Source organism: Podarcis bocagei (assembly GCF_964188305.1).
Source record: "Podarcis bocagei genome assembly, chromosome: 8".
NCBI classification, from domain to species: Eukaryota; Metazoa; Chordata; class Lepidosauria; order Squamata; family Lacertidae; genus Podarcis; species Podarcis bocagei.
The window spans coordinates 72,255,801-72,282,206 of record NC_138133.1 but is presented as its reverse complement, the minus strand read 5'-3'; the positions used below and the strand labels follow the sequence as shown (position 1 = coordinate 72,282,206).

At 40.1% G+C, this 26,406-nt stretch overlaps 1 protein-coding gene across 1 annotated transcript; it reads left to right on the top strand.

Moving 5' to 3' along the window:
- EIF3E (eukaryotic translation initiation factor 3 subunit E) lies at positions 1-26,406 on the top strand. Its single transcript, XM_081204856.1, has 13 exons — positions 1-159; positions 6,635-6,749; positions 8,081-8,198; positions 10,534-10,576; positions 13,269-13,373; positions 15,786-15,911; positions 17,596-17,720; positions 19,757-19,883; positions 20,408-20,509; positions 21,038-21,147; positions 23,993-24,095; positions 25,524-25,658; positions 26,248-26,406. The coding sequence occupies exons 1-13, from the start codon at positions 70-72 to the stop codon at positions 26,284-26,286; spliced, it is 1,338 nt and encodes a 445-aa protein (XP_081060982.1). The 5' UTR covers positions 1-69; the 3' UTR covers positions 26,287-26,406.

Sequence of the window (26,406 nt, the reverse complement as noted above, 5' to 3'; positions counted from 1 at the left end):
ACTTAACCCGCGGCTTGCCTGACGCCGCGCTCCTAAGCCCCGCCTTTCCCTCGCGGCCTGGAGCCCAAGATGGCGGAGTACGACTTGACGACGCGCATCGCGCACTTCTTGGACCGGCACTTGGTGTTCCCGCTCCTCGAGTTCCTCTCCGTCAAAGAGGTGAGCTTCTCTCGAGTCGCAGGGATACTGGGGCCCGTGAGGGGGTGAGCCGGGCAGCGTCTCCGGGAGCCTCCGTCGCTTCCCTTTGCCCGCCTCAGGCCAGGCCGAGGCCCAGGCGGCCTCTCCGCGCTGGTCGGGTTTCCGCGCCTCGCCCGGTCAGAACAGCTTCTTCGGCGGAAGGGCGCTGGGCCAAGGGAGGGCGGGGTTCAACTAAAACAAATAAAAGAAAATAAAAGCCCTTTGACTGAAGGAAGGGAAGGACGCGCAGGCTTGGCTGTAGAACAAGAAGGGCTCTCTGTGCATGTGCAGAGTGCACGGCCCTTCTCTCATTCTAACCCAAACCCAACCGTGCTTCCGTTTTGGCATCGAAGGCTTTTCTGCTTCACGTGCCCCTTGAATACATGCGACTTCCGTGGAAAATGTGCTTGAAAATTGGGGAGCATCCATCGCATAGCTGTCAACTTTTCCCTTTTCTTGCGAGGAATCCTATTCAGAATAAGGGGATATCCCTTAAAAAAAGGGAAAGGTTGACAGCTATGATCCATCGTGTGTACTAGGCTGCCTTATGAAGAGAGTTTGAATGCTGGGGTGAAGCTCCTAAGCAAGGGCATGCGCACACCACAGATTCCCCCCCCCCCATGTATGACAAGACAGACAGATAGGCGCGCGCACACAAACATATACACTGTAGAAGTCACTTCCTCCCAGATTCCCATTCTACTTAAATTAAGCAAGGTACCTGATGCCTTAAAGATGAACACTTTTATTAATGTGGATGAGAGTCCAGTCACAAATATCCCCTTTCTATGGGCAGGGAGTGGAGAAGGTCATGGCATTTTGGATGACTTGGATCTTTAGCCACATTGCAGTCTTGGTTCAGATCAGACTGTGGGCCTTTGTTGTCCTGAAGGATTAACTTTAACTAAGAGTGAGGCAGGGGAAGTCCTTCTGCCTTTTTGATTTCCCCTGTAGCTTTTGGTACCATCAGTCCTCGTGGACTGTGGTATTGGGAACAAGGGGCTCTGCTTTGCAGTGGTTCTGGTCCCAAAGTATTGTTGGGAGTGTGATTCTTGGTTCCCTGGTAGCTATACATTATATTCTCAGTAATATTTAATATCTATATGAAGCTGTTGGGAGCAGGGCATTTGGTGCAAGATGCCTTCAATATGCTGATATAACACAACTCATATTTTTTCATAACATCTGAATCAGGAAAGGCTGTGTGGGACCTGGACAGGTGATGGGAAGAGAGAAAAAAATATATGGAGCTTGAATCCCTGTAGCAGGTGCTGTGTCAAGAGAAATTGGTCAATTGCATGCCCTGTTGCCTTTCCCCTGAAGGAGCAGGTGTACAGTGTGGGGGTGCTTCTAGTTACAGTCACTGGAAGCCCAGGTAGCTTGGGTAGTTAGGAGTGCATTTTATCAGCTTTGTCTAGCACAACAGATGTAGTGATTTGGACTGGGATAGTCCGAGTACAGTAGGCGTTGGTCAAGATTACTGCCAAACACTTATGTGGGGCTTCCCTTGTGTTTGATCTAGAAACTGCAGTTAGTACTGAAGGCTGCTGCATGATTGTTGACAGGAGTGATTGTCTTTCAGCATATTACACTCTTTTCTGAGTTTTCAGAGCAAATTCAAAATGTTCATACATAAAAGTCCTTCACAGCTTGGAGTCAGTTGGCTTGAAAGTTCACAATATCCAACTGCTTTGATTTGACACTTTTATAAGTGCCCCATAACATTCATTCTATCGTTGCATGGAATCAAGCCTGTAATGTGGTGCCATCTTCTTTCTGGTTCTTCTTGTCTATTAATATTAGGCAGATGGCTTTGTGGTATTGTTTTCAAAAACTTGGCTAAAGACTTTTTTCTTTAGTTGAGGCTAATTATCTATATTTTTATAGTCTGTGTTTACTTGTTTTTAAAGTTTCATTTTATTGGTGTTTTATATCATTTTTGTAAACCACTTAGAGGTTTGTTGATGAAGTAGTATATACATTTTGTTAAATAAAATAAATAAGAGGCTGGGCTACAAATCAAACTCATTGGTTCAAATCTCCTCTGTCACGAACTCCTCTTAGGGATGTCACATTAAACCATAGTTAAAAATAAACTATGGTTTAACGTGAGAACAACGTGCTTGGAAGCCCCAATTCCTGACGTTGCTGTGCCAGGGAGAAGACAAACCAAAAACTGACTTCCTGTTGCATGTGAACCAGTATTCATAGTTTCTTCCTCTCTAGGCAACAGGAAACTAGTCTCAGGTTTGTTTTGTTCCTAGCTGAGCAATAGCAGAAGGGAAGGAGGAGTGTGGTGTGCACTTTCTAGCAGGGTGCAGCAGCATGCCGCTCTTTGCTAAACCATAGTTTATTTTTTACTGTCTGAACCATGCCACTCTCTCAAACCCCCATCTGGAATATGGGGAAATAATAAAATGAGGACCTGGACCCTGATGGTTTAGATAACTGTTGTCTAGTTGCAGATGTTTTTGGGGCAGGTTGATTGAGAAGTGTGATCACTGTGGTGGCTAGCAGATGTGTCTGGAGGAAGCAGGTTATCTAGACTCACTTCATTTGGGCTTCAAGCCTGGTAGAACATTGAAAAAGCCTGGTTCATTACCCTTCTTGGGAGAGAGGGGAGTGTTTCCCTGTTGATTCTGCCCATCCTCTCAGCAGTGTTTGATACCATTGACCATAGTATTTTCTTGGAGAGACACTGTGTTGCAGTGGTTCCATTCATCTCTGTAGGACTGCTTCTTGACCCCATGGCATTTATATGGGTTCCTTTAGGGATTCATCTTGTCTCACATGTTGTTTAAACAGCTGGGAGGAGTCATCCAGAGATTTGGGAGTGCAGTGCCCTCAATATGCAGATGGCACCCGAAGCTTCTCTTCATTTTATCTGAATGAGAAGAGGTTGCACATGTGCTAGACCAATATCAGGAGGCAGTGTTGGGCTGAATGAAAGCCAGTAAACAAACAATCCTTATAGGATGGTGTTACTGCAGTTCAGTGGTTCCCTGGTCTAGAAATTAGGGAGATGGTCTGTTCTGGATGGAGTAGCACTCATCATGAAGGAGTAAGTGTATAACTTGAGAGTACCCCTTGATTTGAAGGGGGCCAAGGTGGCCTCAGTGTCAAGGAATGTTTAAGTCCATATTTGGTTGGTTTGTCAGCTATGACCATTCCTGAACTAAAATAGCCTGGATTATTGCACCACCCTCCTCATGCAAGTGCAGAATGCTGCCACTAGTTTGCTGTCTTGGACAGTGAGGGGGAAACATATCACTCCTATTCTGAGAACTTTGTACAGACTATATGTTAGGCATCAAGACCAATCCAAAGTATTTGTACTGATGTGTAACACCAAATACAACCTAGAATCCAAATAGTTGAAGAGGTGCCCCCCCCCCCTGAATATGGCCCGACCTGTTTGTTAAGCTCTGCAGAGTTGTTGATGTTGCTGCTGATGAGTGAGAATTCTGGGGTGGTGGCACAAGCCAGTACCTTCTCTGTGACAGTTCCTTGTTTATGGAACTTCCTTCTGATGGACATAATACTGTCCCCTGAATAAATGGCATTTAAGTGCCACCTTATAACCTTACTTTGCCTGGCGTTTGTTAGTTAATTGCATACTGTTGCTGAGAGAGTATATTGCTTGCTGCTGCTGTTTTTTAAATTTGTATGTATTAGTTGTAATTTCATTTTAGGCTTCTGTATCTATGTATCATTTTATGAACTGTTAGCCACCTGTGAATAGGACGAATGGTGGTGTGTAAGAAGTACAGTGGTGCCCCGCAAGACGAATGCCTCGCAAGACGGAAAACCCGCTAGACGAAAGGGTTTTCAGTTTTGGAGGTGCTTCTCAAAACGAATTTCCTATGGGCTTGCTTCGCAAGACGAAAATGTCTTGCGAGTTCCTGCGGGGTTTTTTTCCTTTTCCCAAGCCGCTAAGCCGCTTATCAGCTGATCCTAAGCCGCTAAGCCACTTAACAGCTGATCCGCTAAGCCGCTTATCAGCTGATCCGCTAAGCCGCTTATCAGCTGATCCGCTAAGCTGCTAAACCGCTTATCAGCTGATCTGCTAAGCCCGCTAAGCCGCTAATAGCGCTAAGCCGCTAATGGGCTTGCTTCGCAAGACGAAAAAACCGCAAGAGGAAGAGACTCGCGGAACGGATTCTTTTCGTCTTGCGAGGCACCACTGTTTAAATAATTTGTCGCACTTGGTTATTGCAATGATTACAACCAGTTAGTGTACATGAAGGGCTTTTGAATGCTTGAAAGGCTATATATATGTAAAGTGCTAGCTTTACTTTTCATGATTTGGAGAGTACTCTGAAACTAATGAAGTGCATTATGCCCTGGTTTGTTTCAAGTCAATACTTTGCCTGAGTGCTCCTCAAATGGAACTGGACTAGCATCTGCTCCTGAAAGACCACAATACTTGACGCAGCCCACAAGATCTGCTGTGGCATGTTAGTTAGGAAACAGATAAGTTTCCACTTTGATTTTTGCCTTTGCTCTAAACTCATTTGGAGACCTTCCAGGGTGGACTTGATTTAAATCATTTTTTTACAGAAAGACTCATTTTTTCTGGTATAATCTTAGTATTTACAACCAGATGAAGGTTTTACACTCATATCAAAAATTACTGATTTGGTTATACTATTTGAAATACAAAAGCAAATAATTATGAAATTAGTGTGAGGTTTAATAAGTTAACTGTTTATATTTGGACAACTTTTCTGCTGTACTTTATTGGAAGGAGAAAAATAATCATTTCCTTAATAACAACTTAAACAATTTAACTAAAACAATAACATTATAGCATATGTATCCATGTTTGTTAACTGATGTGGTTAAACGGTTTAAAAAAACAATAACAGAGTTTTAGCACACATGAAAAACTTAAAACAAATCCTTATTTCCTGATGAATAGCCTTTGGACTATAATGTAACTTAAATAGAAAACTATCTTTAGAAAGCTTTTTCCTCCAAAAGCATTTTATTTTAAAAATCAAATTTAAATTTAAAAAAATTGATTTAAATGAAAAAATCTGATTTAAATAAAAAATATTTTTTTTAAAAGAAGAACCCAATGATTTTTATCCAACCTGAGACCTTCTTCCAGTCCTAGCACACCTCACCCCCCAACATTCTGCAATATGTGACTAGTACAGTCATACCTCGGGTTGCGATTGCTGCGGGTTGTGCGTTTTTGGGTTTTGGACGTGCCGAAACCAGGAAGTACCAGAATGGGTTACTTCTGGGTTTCAGCGCATGCGTAGAAGCGCTGGATCACATCAAGCATGTGCGCAGACGCAGCACTGCTGGTTGCGAACATGCCACCCGCATGGTCTCATTCTGAGCCTTTAGTTCTGAGAAGACGATTCTGATGACAATTGTAGTTCGAATGAAAAACCTTTCCATTTTCCCGTGTGAACAGCAGATGACATCAAGTACTTTTTAATATTGATTTGTCTATGTGCTGATTAAATGCAAAGGTAGAAGAGTTGTATCAAGGCATTTGGAACAGAGCTGTATAAGGACATTTGGATAATAGTGTCCTTTATTTGACTGACGGAGAAAGGGTGTACTTATATTTAGTTTAGCTTGAATACCTGCAAGTTATTTGTTGAATACAAGTTGTTCCAGTAAAATATAACTCTGTTGATGCACTTTGTGCCTGTCTTGTTTTGAATAAACTGACTCCTGTTATTATTAGAATCAATACATTCTAAAAGTATTTAGTTGGCATTTCAGGAATGTCTGTTGAATGGAAAAATAGTAGAAGAAATCATTCTTGAAAAACTATTGAGTTTTGGATAAAACCTTTCTTGGGGTACTTGAAGCAAATAATTTATTCATTACATTAATATATCGTCTTTCTGCCAAGGCACCCAAGGCAGTTTAGAATTTTAAAGGACTGAAATGATATAACATGTAAAATTGGCCAGGTGAGGAGGGCACATTCTGGCTGGATAAAGGTCTAATGTTGTCTTCACCTCCCTCCCTCAGTCTCTACTTCCTCCCCACAGGGCAGATGGTGTCTGTTGGATCTCAAATACCCTTGTTCAGTCAGTTTGATTGGTTAGGATTGGAAATATATACCATACAATCTATAAGCCAATAACATTGGAGCATGATCTCATTTCTCTTAAATTCCTCTTGTGCCATCAATAATATACTTCTCAAAGTCTGTATGAATTCATTCACCTTGTTATCTTGAAGGGCTATAAGTAAGTTTTAAGTGGCAGCAGGGTAAGGTCTGAACTAAATATTTTTACTATTGGCAGGGTCTAATTATAGAGCTCTGTTTGTTCTTCTGACTTCATTGTACTCAGTACTTTGATTGTGAGCTACCTTGGTAATTGTGCAAACTAAAGGGTGACATCTAAATGTTTAAACACAAACTTTAAATTAAATAGAAAGTAATAGGTAATATTTAAAACCATTACTATTTTATTTCTTTCAGATATACAATGAAAAGGAACTACTTCAAGGAAAATTGGATCTCCTTAGTGACACCAATATGGTGGACTTTGCTATGGATGTCTACAAAAACCTTTATTCTGATGATATTCCTCATGGTAAGCTATCTACTTACAAATAAAACTGTGACAGGATCTACAGTCAGCCCTCGTGCCTTAAAAATAATAAAGCCCACGACTTTAAGTTACTATCATATACTGATCTTTAATGTTGACTAAATCCAAATTGTTCGTTTAAAAAATAATGTCATTTTGTTCTACCAAAATTCTTTTTCAGTTCTATTCATATATTTTAATGTTTTGGCTTCTGAGTCCCACTGTAGGAACTGGTTTGCATGCCTCCTCCCATCCCAACACAGATTCTAAGACAAAAGACGAAGGGAGATGATGCATTTGTCTATCCTCAAGGCCTAGAGTCTATGTCTGCTTTGGGGGCGTGGGGAAGGGCCACATTGAAAAAACAGTTCTGGCCTATCTCTTGCTGGGGTAGAGGCAGTGACCTCAGTGATGAATGGAAGGGTGGAGAGAATAACAAGAGTAGGGAATGAAAAGGACTAGAACAATGTCCCACTCCTTTCCCCACTTGTCAGAGTTGACATGCCTTCAGTTAGAATTATGTAAATATTACAAAGAAGTGGTGTTAACCAGATGGCTCTTCTCTACTTCTATATTTCTTTTAATGACAAGATTTCCCTAAAACAGGGTATAGTTCATCTATATTGGAGCCCTCCTTATCAGGCAAGTCATTCTTCTTTATGCAGTGGGGTAGGAGGTGAGACTTGATGCACATTGGTGGAATATTGGGGCTCCCTGGAAAGTGTCTCTTGTATTTGCCAGGATCTATCTGTCACTGAGGGATTTTGTCACACTTTTTCTGGTCTAAAATGTTCCCACTTAAATCTGTTCACATTCATTTTCTCAATGCACAGATTGAGTTTATATCCAAACTCTTCAATAAAATGTTTATGGCCTAAAATATTTATTAGTATTGTGGAGCTGGAGTCACGTGTTCAAACATCTAAACTGCTGTAGTTAAGCTTTTTTCCTCCTTCAAAAAAATGGACACCATAAATATTCTAAAAGTTTGGTAAGCAAGTAGTACTTCTGATTTATTCAGGCTGTTGCTTGTTTTGTCTGAGCCCATTTGAAAACTTCACTATACTCTTTTCCCCATTGCATTCAGAATGGGTGTTTAGATCTCTTTCTTGAACCTTGTGGGCTACTCTGCTGAGATGCAATCAGTTGTAGCAAGACACATTTAAACAAATGATTTTATTGACCTAATAATCAATTGTATCTAACTGATTAGGACCTAGGTGAATAAAATTTGAGAATTCTAGGGTACATAGTATTATCTTGCTTGATTGACTATTGCTGACAGAACTTTTTGTATAGATGACTTAACTTAGTTTTTCTGTTTTTCTCACCAGCTTTGCGTGAAAAGAGAACCACAGTTGTTGCACAGCTAAAACAGCTTCAGGCAGAAACTGAACCTATTGTCAAAATGTTTGAAGACCCAGAAACTACACGGCAAATGCAGTCTACTAGGTAATGCTTTTGGATGTTGCATTCCTGCAAAAGTTTGCAGAATTGCTACTTGAGTGTAATTGGATAATTTTTCAAGTTTGATCTTCTAATTGTGTGAGCCTCGGTGCAATCCTATGCATGCCTACTCAGAAGTAAGTCTCCCAGTTGTAAATACCATGTAAGTGTATGTAGGCTTGTAGCCTATGTAGTCACTAGGATGGTTTATCATCTAGATTAGAAATGGAAATAGTTCTGCCTGTGTGCAGCTGATGTTCTGCTGATTTTAATTTGTGAAACCTAATTCAAACATGCTTGAAATTCTTAACTTGAAAGTTCTTTCAGATGAGAGAGATTGACATGTATTCCACATGGGAAATTGAGTCTTTAAACCTCCAATTAGCTAATCATGTCTCATTCTCTAGACTAGAGCAATCTGGTGCTCTCCACATGTTTTGGACTCTAGTTCTCATCAGGCCCACCACAGCTATGTTAGCTGGGGCTCTTCAGAGTTGCAGCCAGAAACATTTGGGAAAGGTTATGTCAGATATTTCGACAATCGTATCCCATTGCCTTAGGATCTAAGATGTACCTTTACTTTAAAAAAAATAAAATATTTTATTAATTTTCCAAAATCAACAAAAAATAAAAGCAACAATACATATTCAAACATAGAAAAAAGTAGAGTTGACTTCCCCCATTTCCTTCCCTGGTTCTTTTATCATCATACCACATGTCCATTTTAAATCATTAAAATTACTTATTGTCCAGGCATAATGTCTTTACAAGTCTTTTTAAAATCCTGCTAATGTATTAACCTGTGTACATTGCTTCTGTATATATGCAATAAAGTCCTCCCAATCTTCTTTAAATTCCTTTTCATCTCTTCCTCTTAATTTCAAAGTCAATTTTGTCATTTCCGCATATTCCATTAACTTCACTTGCCAGTCTTCTTTAGCTGGGACACCTACTTCTTTCCAATGTTATGCTAATAATATTCGTGCGGTAGTCGTTGCATACTTAAATACAGTGGTACCTCTGGTTGCGAACGGGATCCGTTCTAGAGGCCCGTTCGCAACATGAAAAGAATGCAACCCGCAGCGATGCGTCTGCGCACGCGCGGGTTGCGATTTGCGGCTTCTGCGCATGACATCATTTTGCGCTTCTGTGCATGCGTGAGCTGCAAAACCCAGAAGTAACCCTTTCCGGTACTTCCGGGCGCTGCGGGACTTAACATGAAACGGATGTAACATGAGGTATGACTCTTAAGTCTTTTTGCGGTCTTGTCATATCCACTCTTGTAAATACCAGAAGCTTGGAAAGCTTCTGGTTTTTTAACAAACATTATTTTGAACATCTTCAATCCATTATAAATCATTTCCAAGTACTTCTTAACAATTTTGCAATCCCACCACATATGAAAAAATGTCCCTTTTGTTGATTTACATTTCCAACACTTACTTTCTCTATTTTTATACATTTTTGCTAAACTTACTGGAGTTAGGTACCATCTATACATCATTTTCACATAATTTTCTTTAATTGCCACACATGCAGTAAATTTTATTTCAGTCTTCCATCATTTCCCCCAAACTTCCATCGATGTACCTGTACTTGCTAAGGGTGTTGCCTTAATCCTGTTTATGTGGGAGTAAGCTTAATCAAATTCAGTTCGACTTATTACTGAGTAGATATCATTGGGAGTGTGCTTTAAGTCCCCTTCTACCTTTTAAAAGCCAGAATGGAGGTCGTATTCAGTGAAAAGAAAAAAATGTTAACTATTACGTTCTTGTTGTTTTGTATATTATGTTAAAAGCAACCCAGCTGGGGCAACCCAGTCAGATGGGCGGGGTACATATGATGATGGTGATGTCTCTATTCCATGTCTGTGAGGTAACCTGATAGAAAGTGCCACTGCTGCATCTGCCACTATTTCCATACCCTTTTTTAAAGCATCTGGTTTGGGGATTGCAGAGCTAGGTACTATCCCCTAAAGGGCTGTATTTGGTTAAGAGGTGACAGGTGCTGATTTCTACTGCAGAGGAAAAAGGATTACAAGTGACGGGACATAATAGGATGCTGTCTAAGGCAGAGAGATATTGCCCTTACACTCTCCATAAAAGAAGAGGATGGTTATTGGACCCTGTGCCCATATTATTGAAAATTAAATAATACCCAGCCGGTGGCATGCAAAAATGCATGCTGCAGCAATGTGGGAGTTGGCCTTGAGTGAAAACTAATTCACTTGTTCATACATGAAATGTAGAAAAATGAATTTGCTTTCAGTGAACAGAAATGTTTATCTCTGTAATGTTTTTGTGTGATTTATAGCACTACAGTGAACTCTTCTTTATTACAGGGATGGTCGGATGCTATTTGACTACTTAGCTGACAAACATGGCGTAGGTATCAATTATTAAATCTGTAAAATTAAGTATGCATGATGCAAAATAAATGGACTTCAGATGTGAGAACTGGTCATGTGATTGATTGTGTCCTTCTGTGATGTATGTATTTGTAGCCTGCCTGCTATACTGAGTGGTCCCAGGGCGGGTTACAAAAGCACAGTTAAATATTAAAATCATATACCTCTTTTATGCAATGGTTCTAAACTTATAGGGAGCAGCTATTTTAATGCTTAGTCTCACAGTGTGAGAAGAGGAGTTTGGATTTGATATCCCACCTTTCACTCCCCTTCAGGAGTCTCAAAGCGGCTAACAATCTCCTTTCCCTTCCTCCCCCACAACAAACACTCTGTGAGGTGAGTGGGGCTGAGAGACTTCAAAGAAGTGTGACCAGCCCAAGGTCACCCAGCAGCTGCATGTGGAGGAGCGGAGACGCGAACCCGGTTCCCCAGATTACGAGACTACCGCTCTTAACCACTACATCACACTGGCTCACACTGAGCTGGAGAGAGAGGTCTGTTTAGTGGGAGCAGAGTACCGTATTTTTCGCTCTATAACACGCACCTGACCATAACACGCACGTAGTTTTTAGAGGAGGAAAACAAGAAAAAAATATTCTAAACAAAACAGTGGATGTATGATTTTTGTGGTTCATGCTGTGGCCACAGACATGTGATCTGATGGTGAGTTTGGGGTAGCCCAATGCAAAAATCCTGAGGATCCATGTGGGTCCATGCTTTGTAACCACGTTTTTGCGCCATTGCGGCCCCATGAAACAGTGGGTGCGTGTGTGTTTTTGGTGCAGGCTGTAGCCATGGACATGCTATGTGATCTGATGGTGAATTTGGGGTGACCGAGTGCAAAAATCCTGAGGATCCATGTGGATCCGTGCTTTGTAACCACGTTTTAAGTGGGGAGGGGAGGAAAAGCACTCAAGGGACAAGGAGCACGCGTGGGGTGGGTGGAGAAGGTGCTGCTAATAATGCAGGAGAGGCTCCTCTCCAGCTTTGCTCCTTTAGAACAATCAGGCTCTGCGTCTCTCCCTCCTCCCCAGCAAGGAAACCACGATAGTAACCACTCTGAGACAAATCAAGAAAAAGTGCGACCAACACTCTCCCCCAACAAGCGCAGTGAGGTCAAAACACACACACACACACACACACACACAGAGAGAGAACTGGCCCTAAAGTTGCAGGGCGCTGGAAGTCGCAGGGGCGCTGGTGGAGTGAATGGGAAGCAAGAGATGGAGAACGATCCCTCACACACACAGAAAGACACAGAGTGTGGATTCCAAAGTCCGCAGGGAGAGTGAAGGGGAAGCAGAGAAGGAGAACGATCTCTCTCACACACAGAGAGACACAGAGTGTGGATTCCAAAGTCCGCAGGGAGAGTGAAGGGGAAGCAGAGAAGGAGAACGATCTCTCTCACACACAGAGAGACACAGAGTGTGGATTCCAAAGTCCGCAGGGAGAGTGAAGGGGAAGCAGAGAAGGAGAACGATCTCTCTCACACACAGAGAGACACAGAGTGTGGATTCCAAAGTCCGCAGGGAGAGTGAAGGGGAAGCAGAGAAGGAGAACGATCTCTCTCACACACAGAGAGACACAGAGTGTGGATTCCAAAGTCCGCAGGGAGAGTGAAGGGGAAGCAGAGAAGGAGAACGATCTCTCTCTCACACACACATAGCTCAAGCACACACACACACAGCCCCTACAGTGGCTAATCCAAAATCGGACAGCAAAAAACTGCAGGCAGGGACAGAGAGCAGGGGTTGTTTTAAAGCAGCCAACTCCCGCTCTGCTTCTCTCCCTCCTCCCCGGCTCCGCTAGCTGACAGGAGCCGCTTACACCCGCTTTGCTGTTTCAAAGCGAGCCATGGACTGCTCACGACTGCAGCAGATTCCCCCCCATCTGTAGGCATTCGCTCCATAACACGCACAGACATTTCCCCTTACTTTCTAGGAGGAAAAATCTGCGTGTTATGGAGCGAAATTTACGGTAATTCCATTGGCCATAAGTTAACCATTCTATTTGGGTATTGAAATCGAAAGGAGTTACTCTGAGTATGATTTAGTTAGATACAACCCTGTGTATTGATTGGTTCAAAAGGCATGCAAGCTGGAAAGCCCTCTGGCAAATACAACCAAAGGCTTTGACATCTACTGACTAGATAAGTGATGAGAATTCAGTCAGCACTGAACTGGGCATGAATTTTTAAAAGGGGAAATTGAGGCCTCTGAGTCACAATCTAGTCACCTGGGAACAGTTTCTGGTTGTCAGTGCTGGCTGACATTACTAATGCCAAGTCTGATTAAATCTCATTCTACCTTTTCACAAAGTCAAGTTTTAATTAGATTGTGTCCATTTCAGCATTGTCTAAGCATGCACAGAATGAGGGCTTCATTGTTGTGGTTGAAGTATAACTTTTTGAATGTTTCTGCAATGTAACAGACTTCCTGCAAGTTAAACAAAAACAAACCTAGTATATTTGAGAAATAAGTTCTATTCCACCATGCTCCCTGCTATGGTGGCTTTGCACTTGGGGAGAATTCATGAGCCCTCACCATCAATAATTTTGTGCCCTCAGAACTTTGCCTCTACATTATTCCGCTGCATATTTAGACAAGACTGAACTACCTCCAAAACAATTTCTTGAAACATTTTTGATATTTGTTCTGTTTGTCTTGCAGTTTAGGCAAGAGTATCTAGATACACTCTACAGGTATGCAAAATTTCAGTATGAATGTGGCAACTATTCAGGAGCAGCAGAATACCTGTACTTCTTTAGAGTATTGGTAAGTTTTTTTTTCTATATATAAATAATTTAAGATTATACTTTTAAAAAGTTTGTGGGCCCTAAATTGGACGTCCATATGAGTTTGCTTTTAATTTTGAGACTGCTAATATGAATATAAATTACTCCTTTCAGGGTAGACACTTTCTAGCAAAACCTCTAAATTATTGGCAGAATCACTGTTCCTTGTGTGTGTGTGTGATTTTTGAGAGCAAGTTGGAAATCTTATTCTTTCAACTCAGCTGTATTCAAACAGTGTACCTGCCTAAAGAGAAACAAAACTGTTTCTTAGAATGGCACTGCTGCGATTAACTTAGTCTTTACCTCACTTGAGTCCTGTCTTTGTAACTGCAACATGAAAAGTTAGATGCTGACTTGGCTTTCAAATACCACACCAGTCCAGCCAGTGAGATCTAGCCACAAAGCTGTTGCAGACTCTCATTTTACCTATTGTACTTGATGAATATGTATGGAGATGGGGATGATTTATTTTTCATGACTGTAGCTTATTGCTTCACTGTTTTAATACTGTTTTATTTCATTGTGATTTTATTGCTGTATGTATTGTATAAGCTGCTTTGAGGTATCATTTGGGCTGGCAACAGGGCTTAAATGTAGGAAAATAAATAAAAAAATACATAGCAGAACATTTAATTTCTAAATTAATTACAGAAACAGAAAAGTGCTGAGGCACAACTAAAGTGAAGGAATTAGATGGTAATGCTGAATTTAGTGGTTGCTTTTGAGAATTTTGTCAGTCTTTCCTTTTAATTATCATAAAAGACTTTGAGTAGTAGTCTTGTATTTTGGAAATGGCTTATACCAATAGTTCACAAATGCAGCAACTTAGAACAACATGAAGAGTTGATTATTCATGTCACTTTGTGTGGTGATAAAGTAAGAGAAGATCTAGGGCCATGAACTTTTTGTGGCTGGTTGAATGAACATTTTATTCTGTTTAGAAATGGAAATTAATGGTTGGGTAAACTAACATATTGAAGTTAGTCTACTCTAATATAGCCTTACCTGAAAGTAGGTTACTATGCAGTGCCAACTGAAGTTGTGCAGAGCTGAGTAAAAAATGGCATGTATGACCTTGTGCCCCGAACTTGAGCAAAGTAATGTCATCGTCTTTCCCCACCCTCAGCTAGGGGGGATGAAAATACGTATGGTTCTAATATTATTTGAGGGTTCTGGAGTGTGTATGAATGACATTATTTGATATCCCCAACAAATTTAGTCTCTCTGATCTTTCTGAGCACAGCTTTCAGTTAAATGACAAAGCTTGTTACTGGGATGGAAGTATAATGATAATGAGGTAGCATTCAAGGCACAGCGACAACTAGCTGATGAGGCAGTAGTTGATGCTCAAATTTCAGAAACTTCAAGGGCAGAGGAAATCCAGTTTCTGGAGATCTGGCAATGTGCAGTGCTTGATCCAACTTTTCTTTCTTTTTAAAATAAGAATTTCTTAGGTATTTTCTCTTTATTCTTTCAGAATTTAGTTATATTCTGTAGGTTTTAAAATAATGGTTAAATATGCAACTGTTAATGTTTTGAGGGAAGCTAGTTTACTTGTCTTTGAGAAGAAATTTGTTGATAAGTGAGATTTTTGAGAAACACATGCTATGAAAGTACCATTGTAATGGATTAGAGGCTAGAGTGTTGTTCTCTGAATGACTTGTCGTTTGGCCCTGTGTCAGCTAAAGCTGATTGACCCTAACTTGAAATTCAGTACAGTATTTTTTTCTTTTGCCACAAATGTGGACTTGTGTTACAGGGTGTCTTATAAATAGCAAGGAAGAATAAATGTGTTGCAACAACCCATGCTCAGCTGTAAGGGTGCATATTGTAATTCTACGAGTTCTCTATTATATAATGATATCTTAAGCTGAAATTACAGAAAGGGTCATGACACCCCCATAGCCATCCCTATTAAGCAGTCTGTACAAGCCATTACTCTAGACTATAGTAGTCTGCTATAGATTTTCCTCATTCTGATTAGCAGAGGTTTTCTGTAGAGCTGGTGGTTTTATTAGTTAAGCTTTAAACCCTTTTAAATTAGTGCGTGAAACCACAAACTACACTGAAGTATTGTTGACAAAGGAATCCTTATTGCTTGTATTGAAAGTTCTGTGCAGAAGCTGTGGCTGCCAATTCTCCAGGCTTTCCTGGTTTTTAAAATCTCCAGCTGAATCTCCTTGGAAATGCCTAGTGCTGCTGATTGTTTCCTAGAAAATCAAAACTGATTTGCTAAATGAAACACAGCTCATTCTCCCAAAATTGTGGAACAAGCATGTCAGTGGCATATTCTCTCTCTACTGGTGCCAGCAAGTCTCTAATCAAAATGTTTGACCTAGAGAAGTATTAAATTATTGTGGTTATTGTAATTGGATTCACTTATTTAAAACAGGTTCCATCAACAGATAGAAATGCTTTGAGTTCACTCTGGGGAAAGCTGGCATCTGAAATTCTGATGCAGAACTGGGATGCTGCCATGGAGGACCTTACAAGATTGAAAGAGACAATTGACAATAATGTGAGTTTATTTTTATTTACATATTGACAGATAGCTGGTGTGGGAAGAGGAATTGCAGCTGGTGGATGTTGGCAAATATTTAATATCACTTCACATTTTGCTCAAAATAGTTATGGTTAGCAGTGCTCTTGGAGTCTTTCTTTTTAGGCAACTTTTTCATGATGTGCCTGGGAAGTCAGCTAAATCAACTGATTTGTTGATGATTCCCTATTGCTTAAAAGAAATGGGAATCTGGCTTTCAGAAGGGGAGTAGCAAGTGGCAAGATACAATAAAAGTTTAAAATCTGTGTAGAAAGAGTGTTTTTAGGGCATATTTCTGTTCTCATACAGTGGTACCTTGGATTAAGTACTTAATTCGTTCTGGAGGTCCGTTCTTAACCTGAAACTGTTCTTAACCTGAAGCACCACTTTAGCTAATGGGGCCTCCCACTGCCGCTGCGCCACCGCCCCGCGATTTCTGTTCTCATCCTGAAGCAAAGTTCTTAACCCGAGGTACTATTTCTGGGTTAGCGGAGTCTGTAACCTGAAGCGTATGTAACCTGAAGCGTATGTAACCCGAGGTACCACTGTATTACCATAGGATACTAGAACTAAAGGTTGCCTACTTGTAAGTGGTAGAGGCTCTGAAGGGTTTAAGACAGGCGCCTTTACGAGCCTGACCTGAAGACGTTAAGGATTGAATCTGGGATCTTTTGCATGCAAAACATGTTGCTCAACTATACCATACCACTATACATTTCAGAACTCATGCTGCCTCTGACTTTTGTCAACTGTGTAATGTCAGGAAGCTGTTGTGACGGCCGAGGCAAAGGGTCCCATCTCTCCTGGGGTGGCATCGTGAGCTGTGCCTCTGCAGTTTTGCAGCAGCGCGTTGCTATTGCTTGCAGGCAGAGGAGGCAGTAGTATGCAGAGTTACGGTACTGGCTGGGCACTATGTTGAATGATTTTTCTTGGTTAGTATGGTGGCTCATGGATAGTCACGCAGGACCTGTACTTGGGACTCTGTTGTCTAGCCTACTAACAATTGGAGGCCAGAATACATAGAATTGGCTTTCTGTCTTTCCAAAGCCAGGAAATTGTGCTCAGTGCTGTGGCAGTGGGGGAAATAACTGATGAGTTTTGCCACTCAACTATCATCATCATCATCAGTTAGTTGCTTTATCTCTCCCAGGGCAGCCCAACACAATTTATAACCAATGTACTGCTCACCAGAGCTAAGTGGCAATTTATATGGCTAGTTTCTTTTGGCACTCCCATTGAATCAAATTCAGATTGTTCAGAAATCTTGGGTTAAAATGGGCTAGAACGGAGAAATTAGAAACCATTATGCCTGGATAACTGGGAAGTTTTTAATGTTTGATGTTTATTGTATTTTTTAATATTTTGTTGGAAGCCACCCAGAGTGGCTGAGGAAACCCAGCCAGGTGGGCGGGGTAGAAATAAATTATTATTAAATAAAATAATGATGATGATAAAATTACACGAGAGTTTTCTGTCCCTTCCACCCCCTGTAGCCACTGCTACCTCTGAATTCACAGGGGTGGAGACTATCCTGGAAAATGTGGGCATTTTGCTGGGGGTGGGGGGGGGATGTCCTTCCTGTCAACATAAGTTTACTTAGGATCCAAGAACTAAAATACTGTAAATGTAAACTGTTCAGTAAAATACCTTTCTATTTTTTCAGTCCGTCAGCTCTCCTCTCCAATCTCTTCAGCAGAGAACATGGCTCATTCACTGGTCTCTCTTCGTTTTCTTCAACCATCCTAAAGGCAGAGATAACATAATTGATCTTTTTCTCTATCAGCCTCAGTGAGTTGATCTATACCTACAAAAATAAAGGGGATGTGTAAGAATGTAGTAATCCAGTTTTCTGCCCTGATGATGTTAAACATTCCTACATACTTTAGAAGGTTGTTCTATGCCTTTGAAGTGAAATGTACTGTTGTATCCTTTCCACGGTTTTGAGGCTGCAGTATAGCTCCATATACTATTACACTTTTTAAAATTGGTATGTCTGCATAAACATGCATAGAATCCAGCTAAAAGCATGTGAAGCCCAGACATTTAGGAAACAGAAGTAAACTCTTAAATCTAAGGAGTTGAATAGAAATTTGATTACATTTATGAAGTTATAACTCTTGACAAAAATGAAAGGTACTAATAGAAAGTGCTTCATGTTACATTACCGTAGAAACTTAGCTATGTGATTAGCAATTCGATACTTGATGTGCCAAGTTTAAAGGTTTCTGCTGTACTATGATGCATCAAATACTGAAGGGCTGAATATTACAGGTACAATCCTTTTAGTGGCAACTACCATAAACTTGGAAGAGGCATTATTTCATAGGTAACTTCATCTTGGCATGATGTCTCTGATATTGTATTACATTTAAAGTTGCCACAAAGAATTTTAAGAGTACAGTCTATTTCAGTGTAGTTGGGTGGTGACGTCAGTGTTGCATGAGGTAATGCACTGATTCATTGCCATCTTCTAGTGTTTTTCAAGGACATATGATTCATCTGCTGTAGCCATTATATGCATTATAGACAAACAGTATGTGTGAATTAATCTCAAGACTGAACTGTCTCGGACAATCTCTACTCCAAATAATTTTATTGCACTCTTATTATGATGGTAACTGTTTCCACTTAAGTTTGCACCCATTTTCCATCTGCAGTCAATCCTGATTTGTTCTGGAATACTGTTTTTGCTAATGCCATTGAATTCATATTTTATGCAACCCCATATTACAATTTAGGAGGTTAAATTTGTGTGGAATTTAGTGTATATCATTTACCATCTCACAATTTGGTTTGAGATTATGATTTTGATTTACATTCTGCCCTTCCTTCCAGTGCAGCCTAGGGTGGAGGAATGGCAACAGAAACAAAACATGAAAAAACAAGTAAAAGTAGCTAAAAACATTCCTATAGCATTTAGCATACAGCACAACCTCTTTGAAATTGATAATGTTTTATGAGAGTAACCAATTTTAAGTAACATGATAACATAGTATTCGCATTAAGGAAATGTCCTGAATTTGCAACAAACTGAAAAGCAGCCAAATATTACCACCAACTCTGCTGTCTAGCTTAAACAAAATATTTATGATGTGTGCTTGAAATTGTATACTCCTGCTCAATAGTCTTACTTGTTATAGAGAGTTCAAAAACATTATTTGTTGATGGTTAGATTGGTAAACTTGCCTCAGGGTTCAAATATTACAACGAGAGCTTGATTTGATCTGTGATCAGTTGATTCTAACTCATGGGAAACAATATTGAACTTAGTTTTACTCAGGGCAGGACCATTGAAATTAATGAACATTACTAAGTTGGTCCATTAATTTTGCTGGGTCTACTGGGAGTAAAACTTAATTGAATGCCACCTTTAATGTAAAAACGGGCCTTTCTCAGCGAGGATAAAAATATAAACAAAAGGATTGGCATTTATGGGCAAATGCCAGCGCACAGGATCTTGTCAGAGACACTGGCAACTTCCTACTTTTTCCTGTTTTTTGTGGGATGAGAAAAACAAAAGCTATTTAGGGAAGCTTTTAATGTTTGTTGTTTTATTGTGTTTTTAATATTCTGTTGGCTCAGAGTTGGCCCATAAGTTGCCCAGAGTGGCTGGGGAGACCTGGCCAGATAGGTGGGGAATAAGTAATAAATTACTACTACTGCTGCTGCTGCTGCTGCTGCTACTATAAAAGCTGCTGGAGCTCCAGTAGGCAAGGCTTTTTCCTCTTCTGACTTTCTGGCAGGTGAAGAACCTGAGTTTTCTTATATTCTCGTTTCCTTCAAAATTTCTGCTTCTCACTCTACAAAACGTTCTGCTTGTGCAGGTATCTTAATGCAATTCAGACAATGTGCCCACATATTCTTCGATATCTGACTACAGCAGTAATAACAAACAAAGATGTTCGGAAACGTAGGCAAGTGCTGAAAGACTTAGTCAAGGTTATTCAGCAGGTAAGGCATACTTTGCTCATACTGCTAATTATAAAAAGCCTACTTTCTAAGTATGACTGTATTTGAACAGAGGCTGTGGGCCCTACCAGACCATTGCTATTAGGGGGTGGGATCAGTCACATGCCAACAAATTCATGTTGTGCAATTATCACTAATTAGGAGGTCTGGCACAACAAAACTGCTTCCTCAAAAGATCAGACTTTTTATGATATAAGAAGTAATGGGAAAATCCACTGGAAAGTATGGGATAGCACTTGATTTGACGCAATAGGATCTAATCTCTCTGCAAACAAATCAGGATGAATGCTCAATTAACAAGCCACCTGGAAGCACCTATACCAAGTTGAAACTTTGTTTTTAGTAGCAACATCAAAAGCTTGTAAAGAGCTTATTATAATAATTTGGGATGAGTTCTGTGGTGCCCATTGCTGCCAAGTTGGGGACTCCAGCAATAAGTGATTTTTGATACAAATGTTTGGGGGTAGCATTTGGAGTTAATCACACAACTATTCTTCACTATACAGGAATCCTATACCTATAAGGACCCAATAACAGAGTTTGTAGAGTGTTTGTATGTGAACTTCGACTTTGATGGAGCTCAGAAAAAGCTGAGAGAATGTGAATCGGTAAGAGTTTTGTTAAAGACTACACTTGTTAATAACAAAGGGCCTATATGTTGGCCACAGATTCATTATATTGCCCAAAAACAAAGACCTCCATGTATTCATAATCTCTTGTTTAAAGTGTCAATTAATGTTTGAGAGAGCTGGGAATATTGGGGAAATGTGCCCCTACCAGTAACACAGTAGCTTGAGATGGCTCAGATCTGGGGCTACATGATTAGCATCCTGCTCATCTAATCTTCAACCTCAGCAGCCTAATGCTATTGTCTGGGGCTAGGCGAGCTGGAAACTTCCTCAGTCTCATCAGTACAGTGTTTTGAAGGGTATTTTTACTTCTTTCTCCCAGTGGCCTGTGGGAGAATTCAAGAGGTTAATTGAGGTAAGGGTATGTATGTTTCATACTGTGAATCCCCAGTCCTAATTTTACCTTTCCTTTCAGGATATTTTTAAGGGCTTGGCGTTCGTAACTGAGTGATTGTCAGAGCTTTGGCGTTTTTCTCACCCTTTTAATTCCTGTATGGCTTCTTGCAGGTTCTTGTGAATGATTTCTTCTTGGTGGCATGTCTGGAAGACTTCATTGAGAATGCTCGTCTCTTTATATTTGAGACTTTCTGCCGCATCCATCAGTGCATCAGCATAAAGTAAGAAAACTAGAAGTTCAGTAGGAAAACTCTCTTAGTTTGGTACTTAACGGATAATGTCGTGGAGTTGCTTCAATAGTGGTTGAGTTGTAAGCTAAAAAGAACTAACAGTATGGCAACATTCAGCCATTGTACTAAACCAGGGGTGATGGCGCCCTGTAACTAGCTTTCATCCCTCTAGCCCATAGGGAGCAGCTGAAGGGATAAAGGGCCTTGAAGTTGTGCAGTTGCAGGTCCTTGTTTTATTTATTTGAATAATTTGTATACTAGTTCATATTTCAGAGAAATCTCAGTGGTTTGTATCCTAGAAATGCCACAAAGATACAACAATAACATTTTAGATAAGAAGAGTTGCATGACACCTTAAACATTGATGTAATCTGAAACAACATATGGGAACCATAAGAACTACTGTCAGATCTAAAATTCAGCAAAGAAACCAGCCCACCCATCAAATATACAAGCAGTATATTTCAGAAACAACTGATTATACCTTTATAAATTACCCAGAAAGTTTGAAATTACCGTGGGCTACCTACAGGAGCAGTGAGTTAAAATTATTTTAGATGTTGGAGACTTGTTAAGTGCCTTCAATGTTCTGAAAAATTAATGGAAAGAAAATCTTGTTCCGTGCCATTATGATCCCAAAGGGTATCATTCCGACAAAACTTTTGAAAGTACTATCTGCTCATCTTAACTTGCTTGTGTGTACTTGTTTGTGTCAGTAGGCACATATAAGTAGCCCTGATCAGGAAGGGAGAGCAGAGATTCCCATGTCTCGTGTGGTGCCTTCTACTAAATATTTCAGAGCTTTATTGCAGAAGTCATAAACCACACATCCTGAAAGTTTTCTCTTTCATCTTCACCCTTATAGTCAGCCAGTGTGTGAGAGGCTGGGCATGTGAATTTCAGATCTTCTCTCAAGATTGCCACATCATGCTGACCTGTTAGGATCAAACTTAAAAGTGCAGTTCCTCTGCACAAGGTTCCTGGCTTCAGACAAGAGCAGTGATTGAAGCTATTAAGTGTATATAGACATGACTGTTGGGGAAGAAATATGAATGAATCAATGCAGTTCAAGGACGAAGTGCCTTTGACTCAGTCTTCTTGCGTGATTAGTCATTGTAACCCAATGGATGGTACAATTTGTTTTCAACAACAGCACAGCACCTCAAACCAAGGGGACACAGATCAAACCCTAATTTTCATGCAACCCCACACCTAAAAATAAATAGCTCAGTCAATATATTTAAAACTGTTTTCTGAATAACTATTGAGGGAGTATGAGATACTTTTCTAAAATGAGATAAAATAATTAAAACTGATTAGCAGTTCAGTTTGGAACCTCAATATTAGAGACCAGGATAAAAAATTCGTAAATAAATATGCGTAATCTGGTTTCAGAGTTACTGTTTCCATATGGTCTTTCATATTATTCTTCAGACAACAAATTTGAACATCTGAAGGGGCAAGCAGAAAGATGTGAGGGCAGCCCTGCCCTTTCAGTGATGCTGTGTGAGCTCACTGGCCAATGCACAACCACCATTAGTTTGAAGCAAGATGTCTCATGTGTAGGATTTTAACCTGAGGAGGGGGAATCACTTTTAACAAATTACTGGGTAGCTGAAGTTCCACGGCTGAGAGAATAATCCTGCAAATTTAATAACTTAAAAGTATGTTGTCTTAACACAGGCAGCCAGAAGGCAAAGTAACTAAACTTCAGTAGAATGTAGACAGAGATTGCATTAGGGAATGATTAAAACAGAGGTTCCAGTGTAGCATATTGGCCAGGTTTCAGGTTAAAAACAGTGAGCATTTCTGAAGTCCAGCAGCTAGGGGAATTTTCAAGTTTATAATTCTCAAGGAAATGAAGCACCAAAAAGGAGAGAGCCCAAAACTTATTAGAAAGCCACAGGAAATGCCATCTGCAGAGTGTCTGTTGACAAAGCAGCAGATCTGGGCTGGCTCTTGTAAAGAATAAGAAACTGAGAAAACATTGGACATAAAGTGACCTCCTTGAAAGAGTGATCATATTGTTACAAACCTATGTCTAACTCTCAGATATTGGGAACAAGTGTTCTGATGCAACACATAGAAATGCCATCTGCCCAGTGCTTTATTACTAATTGAATTAACATGAAACCCATCCCTGCAATGGTTTACTTTGTCAAAAAGCAGGCAGACATTTAGCAAATGAAAAGTAGTGTAGAGAGTCCTTTTATAGTGTGTGTTGCTGTCCTAATGATTAGCTACTTACCTAACCAAATCTAATTCCTTCTAATTTCTGGCCCATTATAATTGGCCTTCTCCTTCACAAATTTAAACTATTGTGACTAGTGTAACATGTTTTTTTAACAGTGTACATGAAATGATCTATGAATCTCACTCATTTCTAAAGGGTCGTGTTATTAGCTGCTCTCAACATGAATCAGACGGACAGTGAAGTGTTTCACACAATAACATCAGCTTATTTCTATGAATACCTCTCAGTTGTTTTGTTTTTCTTTTGTAGTGTAAATGGGCAGATGAGTCCACAGTGGATCAAACTTTATGAATTGTAAACAGTCGGCCAGTTCTCTCCCTGATGCTAAATTTAAAGGGCCTTTATATGTGTTAGGATGAATTTTAACCAAGAATATTCTGTGGTGCAAAAAGGTGTTTTCGCTTTTCTATGTATCCCTCTCTTGTTGCTGTCAGCTGTTAGAATACCAGTGTTTAAAACAGACTAAAACACTGCAAAATTTGCAAAGATACTGGAATTATCAGGCATATTATTTACAGTTCTTTAACATGTTCTCTAATGTTTCAAACTTTATTAAGTGTATTTCTTCTTCTTCTTCTTCAGTATGTTGGCAGATAAGTTAAATATGACCCCTGAAGAAGCTGAGCGATGGATTGTGAATTTAATTCGGAACGCAAGGCTTGATGCCAAGATAGATTCAAAATTGGTAGGTTTCCCATTGCATTGCACGACATAATCTGATTTATTAAGGGGAACTCTTAAAACTCATTACTAGCTGCAAGATCTCATGGCTACAGTATCCTGCCTAATTCTGTATTTTTGTTGGCTTTCCCCCCCTCTGCTGCTGCTGCATTGAGTAACATTTAGCCCAGGAATGGGGAACCTGTTGCAACTCCCTTCAGTACTTGCCAGCATGGCAAATGGTCAAGTATGATGGCAGTGGTAGTCCCATTATTTGGAAGGCCACGGGTTCCATGTTTTTGAAAATGTGGTCACTTATTTTGTGACATTTTGGTGGTTCCTAATACAGTTGTCGCCCAACTGGATTTTAGTGAAGGGCTTCTTGCTGACTCCTGCTATCTTCCCCCCTCCCCCATGGCCCTGCAGCTCAGTATTTTATACTAAAATGACCTTTAGCACTTTTCAAATGAGGAACAAGAGTACACCACTCCAAGATGCATGGAGTGGGTGGCTTTAGATGAATATTTTAGATGTATACCTGGGTCATGCAACAAAATGCTGCTCAGGTTGCCAGGCTCTGCATTTCATGAACTCTTGACCATGCTCAGTTCTTATTGGGCTGTTTTGTGTTCTCTCCCGCCCTGCCCCACCGCCTTTGCAGGGCTTTTCCTGAGGGTTTTGGACTTATGCCAACCTATAGGTTCCCCCAAGCCTGCTGCTACTTCTGCCTTATGCATGGATGTTGTCATTTTAGATACAATCTCAGATTAATGGATTTGTTTATTTTGGCCATATTTGATTTGCCTCTATTATTATTTTGTTTTGTGTAGACGCATTATGTTTCAGCTTGTTAACCTGCTCTGAATTTGCTTATAATGTAGTGGGGCAAGGTTTTGAAGCTGGGGGAGGGCATAGAAGATCAAGGATGTGATAAGCACTTCATAATTATTTTCAGCATCTTCCTAGTCTCACTGTCTCCTTCCCCCCAACCCTCCCCCCACATTCTCATATGTTAGGACTCCCTGCATTTAAGCAGAGATTTGGTGCTAGACCAAATCTCCAGGGGTAGGTGCTTTTTTCCCCAGTGTTCACCTGTTTTCAGCTCTTGTCCCAAATTAATTGGTACATTTAGAGATGGGTTGAGATGCAGATCAGAAATTTGTTGAAGGATAAATACAGTACTAGAAAACTTACATATGCCCTATGCATACTTACCAAGTATAGAATGGGGTGAGATGGATTTTGTAACATTTGCTAAACATCAAGAGTATTAGAAAGTTAGTGGCAACCCTGTTCATCAATGATGTAAATATGAAGGGAATAAAATCTCCATCAATGTGTATGCCCATAAGTTTCCTTCCATAAGGAAGGCAAATAATACCCTGTAAATTTTGTATCCCGTACAAAACCTGTTTTTAGCATTTGAGGCAATGTTTGTATATCTTTTTTGTAGGGTCATGTTGTTATGGGAAACAATGCAGTATCACCTTATCAGCAAGTGATTGAAAAGACCAAAAGCTTGTCTTTCCGGAGTCAGATGTTAGCTATGAACATTGAGAAAAAACTGAACCTAGGCGGTAGGGCTGAGGTAAGTCCATGTTGTCCTGCCAGTATATTATTAATTTAAGTAGAAATCTCCAAAATGGAAATTCATAAAGAATTACAGTGAGATGGTTAAATATAACTTGCTTGTCTCTAGGGTTGGAATATGGAATAGGTTTATTTTATTTAGTTATTAAAAGATTACTATACCACTTTTCATTTATGGAAAGAAATACCAAAATGATTCAGAGAGGGGGGGGGGGAAGAGTAACAAATCCAGTAGAAGCAATAATCAGTACAAATCACAGAAAGCAGCATTAATAATATTAAGGGTCATGGAAAGCCTGCATGATGAGGGGTGTCTTCAACTGGCAACAAACACCCCCTGCAGCCGTTGCTCCCTTGGTCTCTGGGAGAGCATTCCACATGGTGGACACCACAACAAAGAAGAAAGTCTAGTGCCCTAAAGTTCTGGAAAGTAGATTCATGTATACACTGCTAAAGTTATCCACAGCAATGTGTGTTGCTCTGACTAAAGCAGATTTAGAAATATTTTCCAAATAATTAGTTTTTATTAGCTTTGAATGCCAAACACTTTGTGTCCTGACTTTCAAATTTGCTGCTTCTTTTTAAAGGCACCTAATTGGGCTACTCAAGACTCTGGCTTCTACTGAAACACTTCTCGGGAAGAAAGACAACTTGATAAGAACTTTAATTATGTACTGTTTTGAAGAGGTGGCAATTATGTGGACTTTGCAGCACATGTTTATTTGAATAAAATTGGCTACTTTTAA

Excerpts from the sequence above, each read along its gene's own strand:
- EIF3E (XM_081204856.1), top strand. The coding sequence starts at position 70 with ATGGCGGAGTACGACTTGACGACGCGCATCGCGCACTTCTTGGACCGG. Across the intron at positions 15,912-17,595 it reads AAGAGACAATTGACAATAAT|TCCGTCAGCTCTCCTCTCCA; the intron begins GTGAGTTTATTT and ends CTATTTTTTCAG. Across the intron at positions 20,510-21,037 it reads AGCTGAGAGAATGTGAATCG|GTTCTTGTGAATGATTTCTT; the intron begins GTAAGAGTTTTG and ends GGCTTCTTGCAG.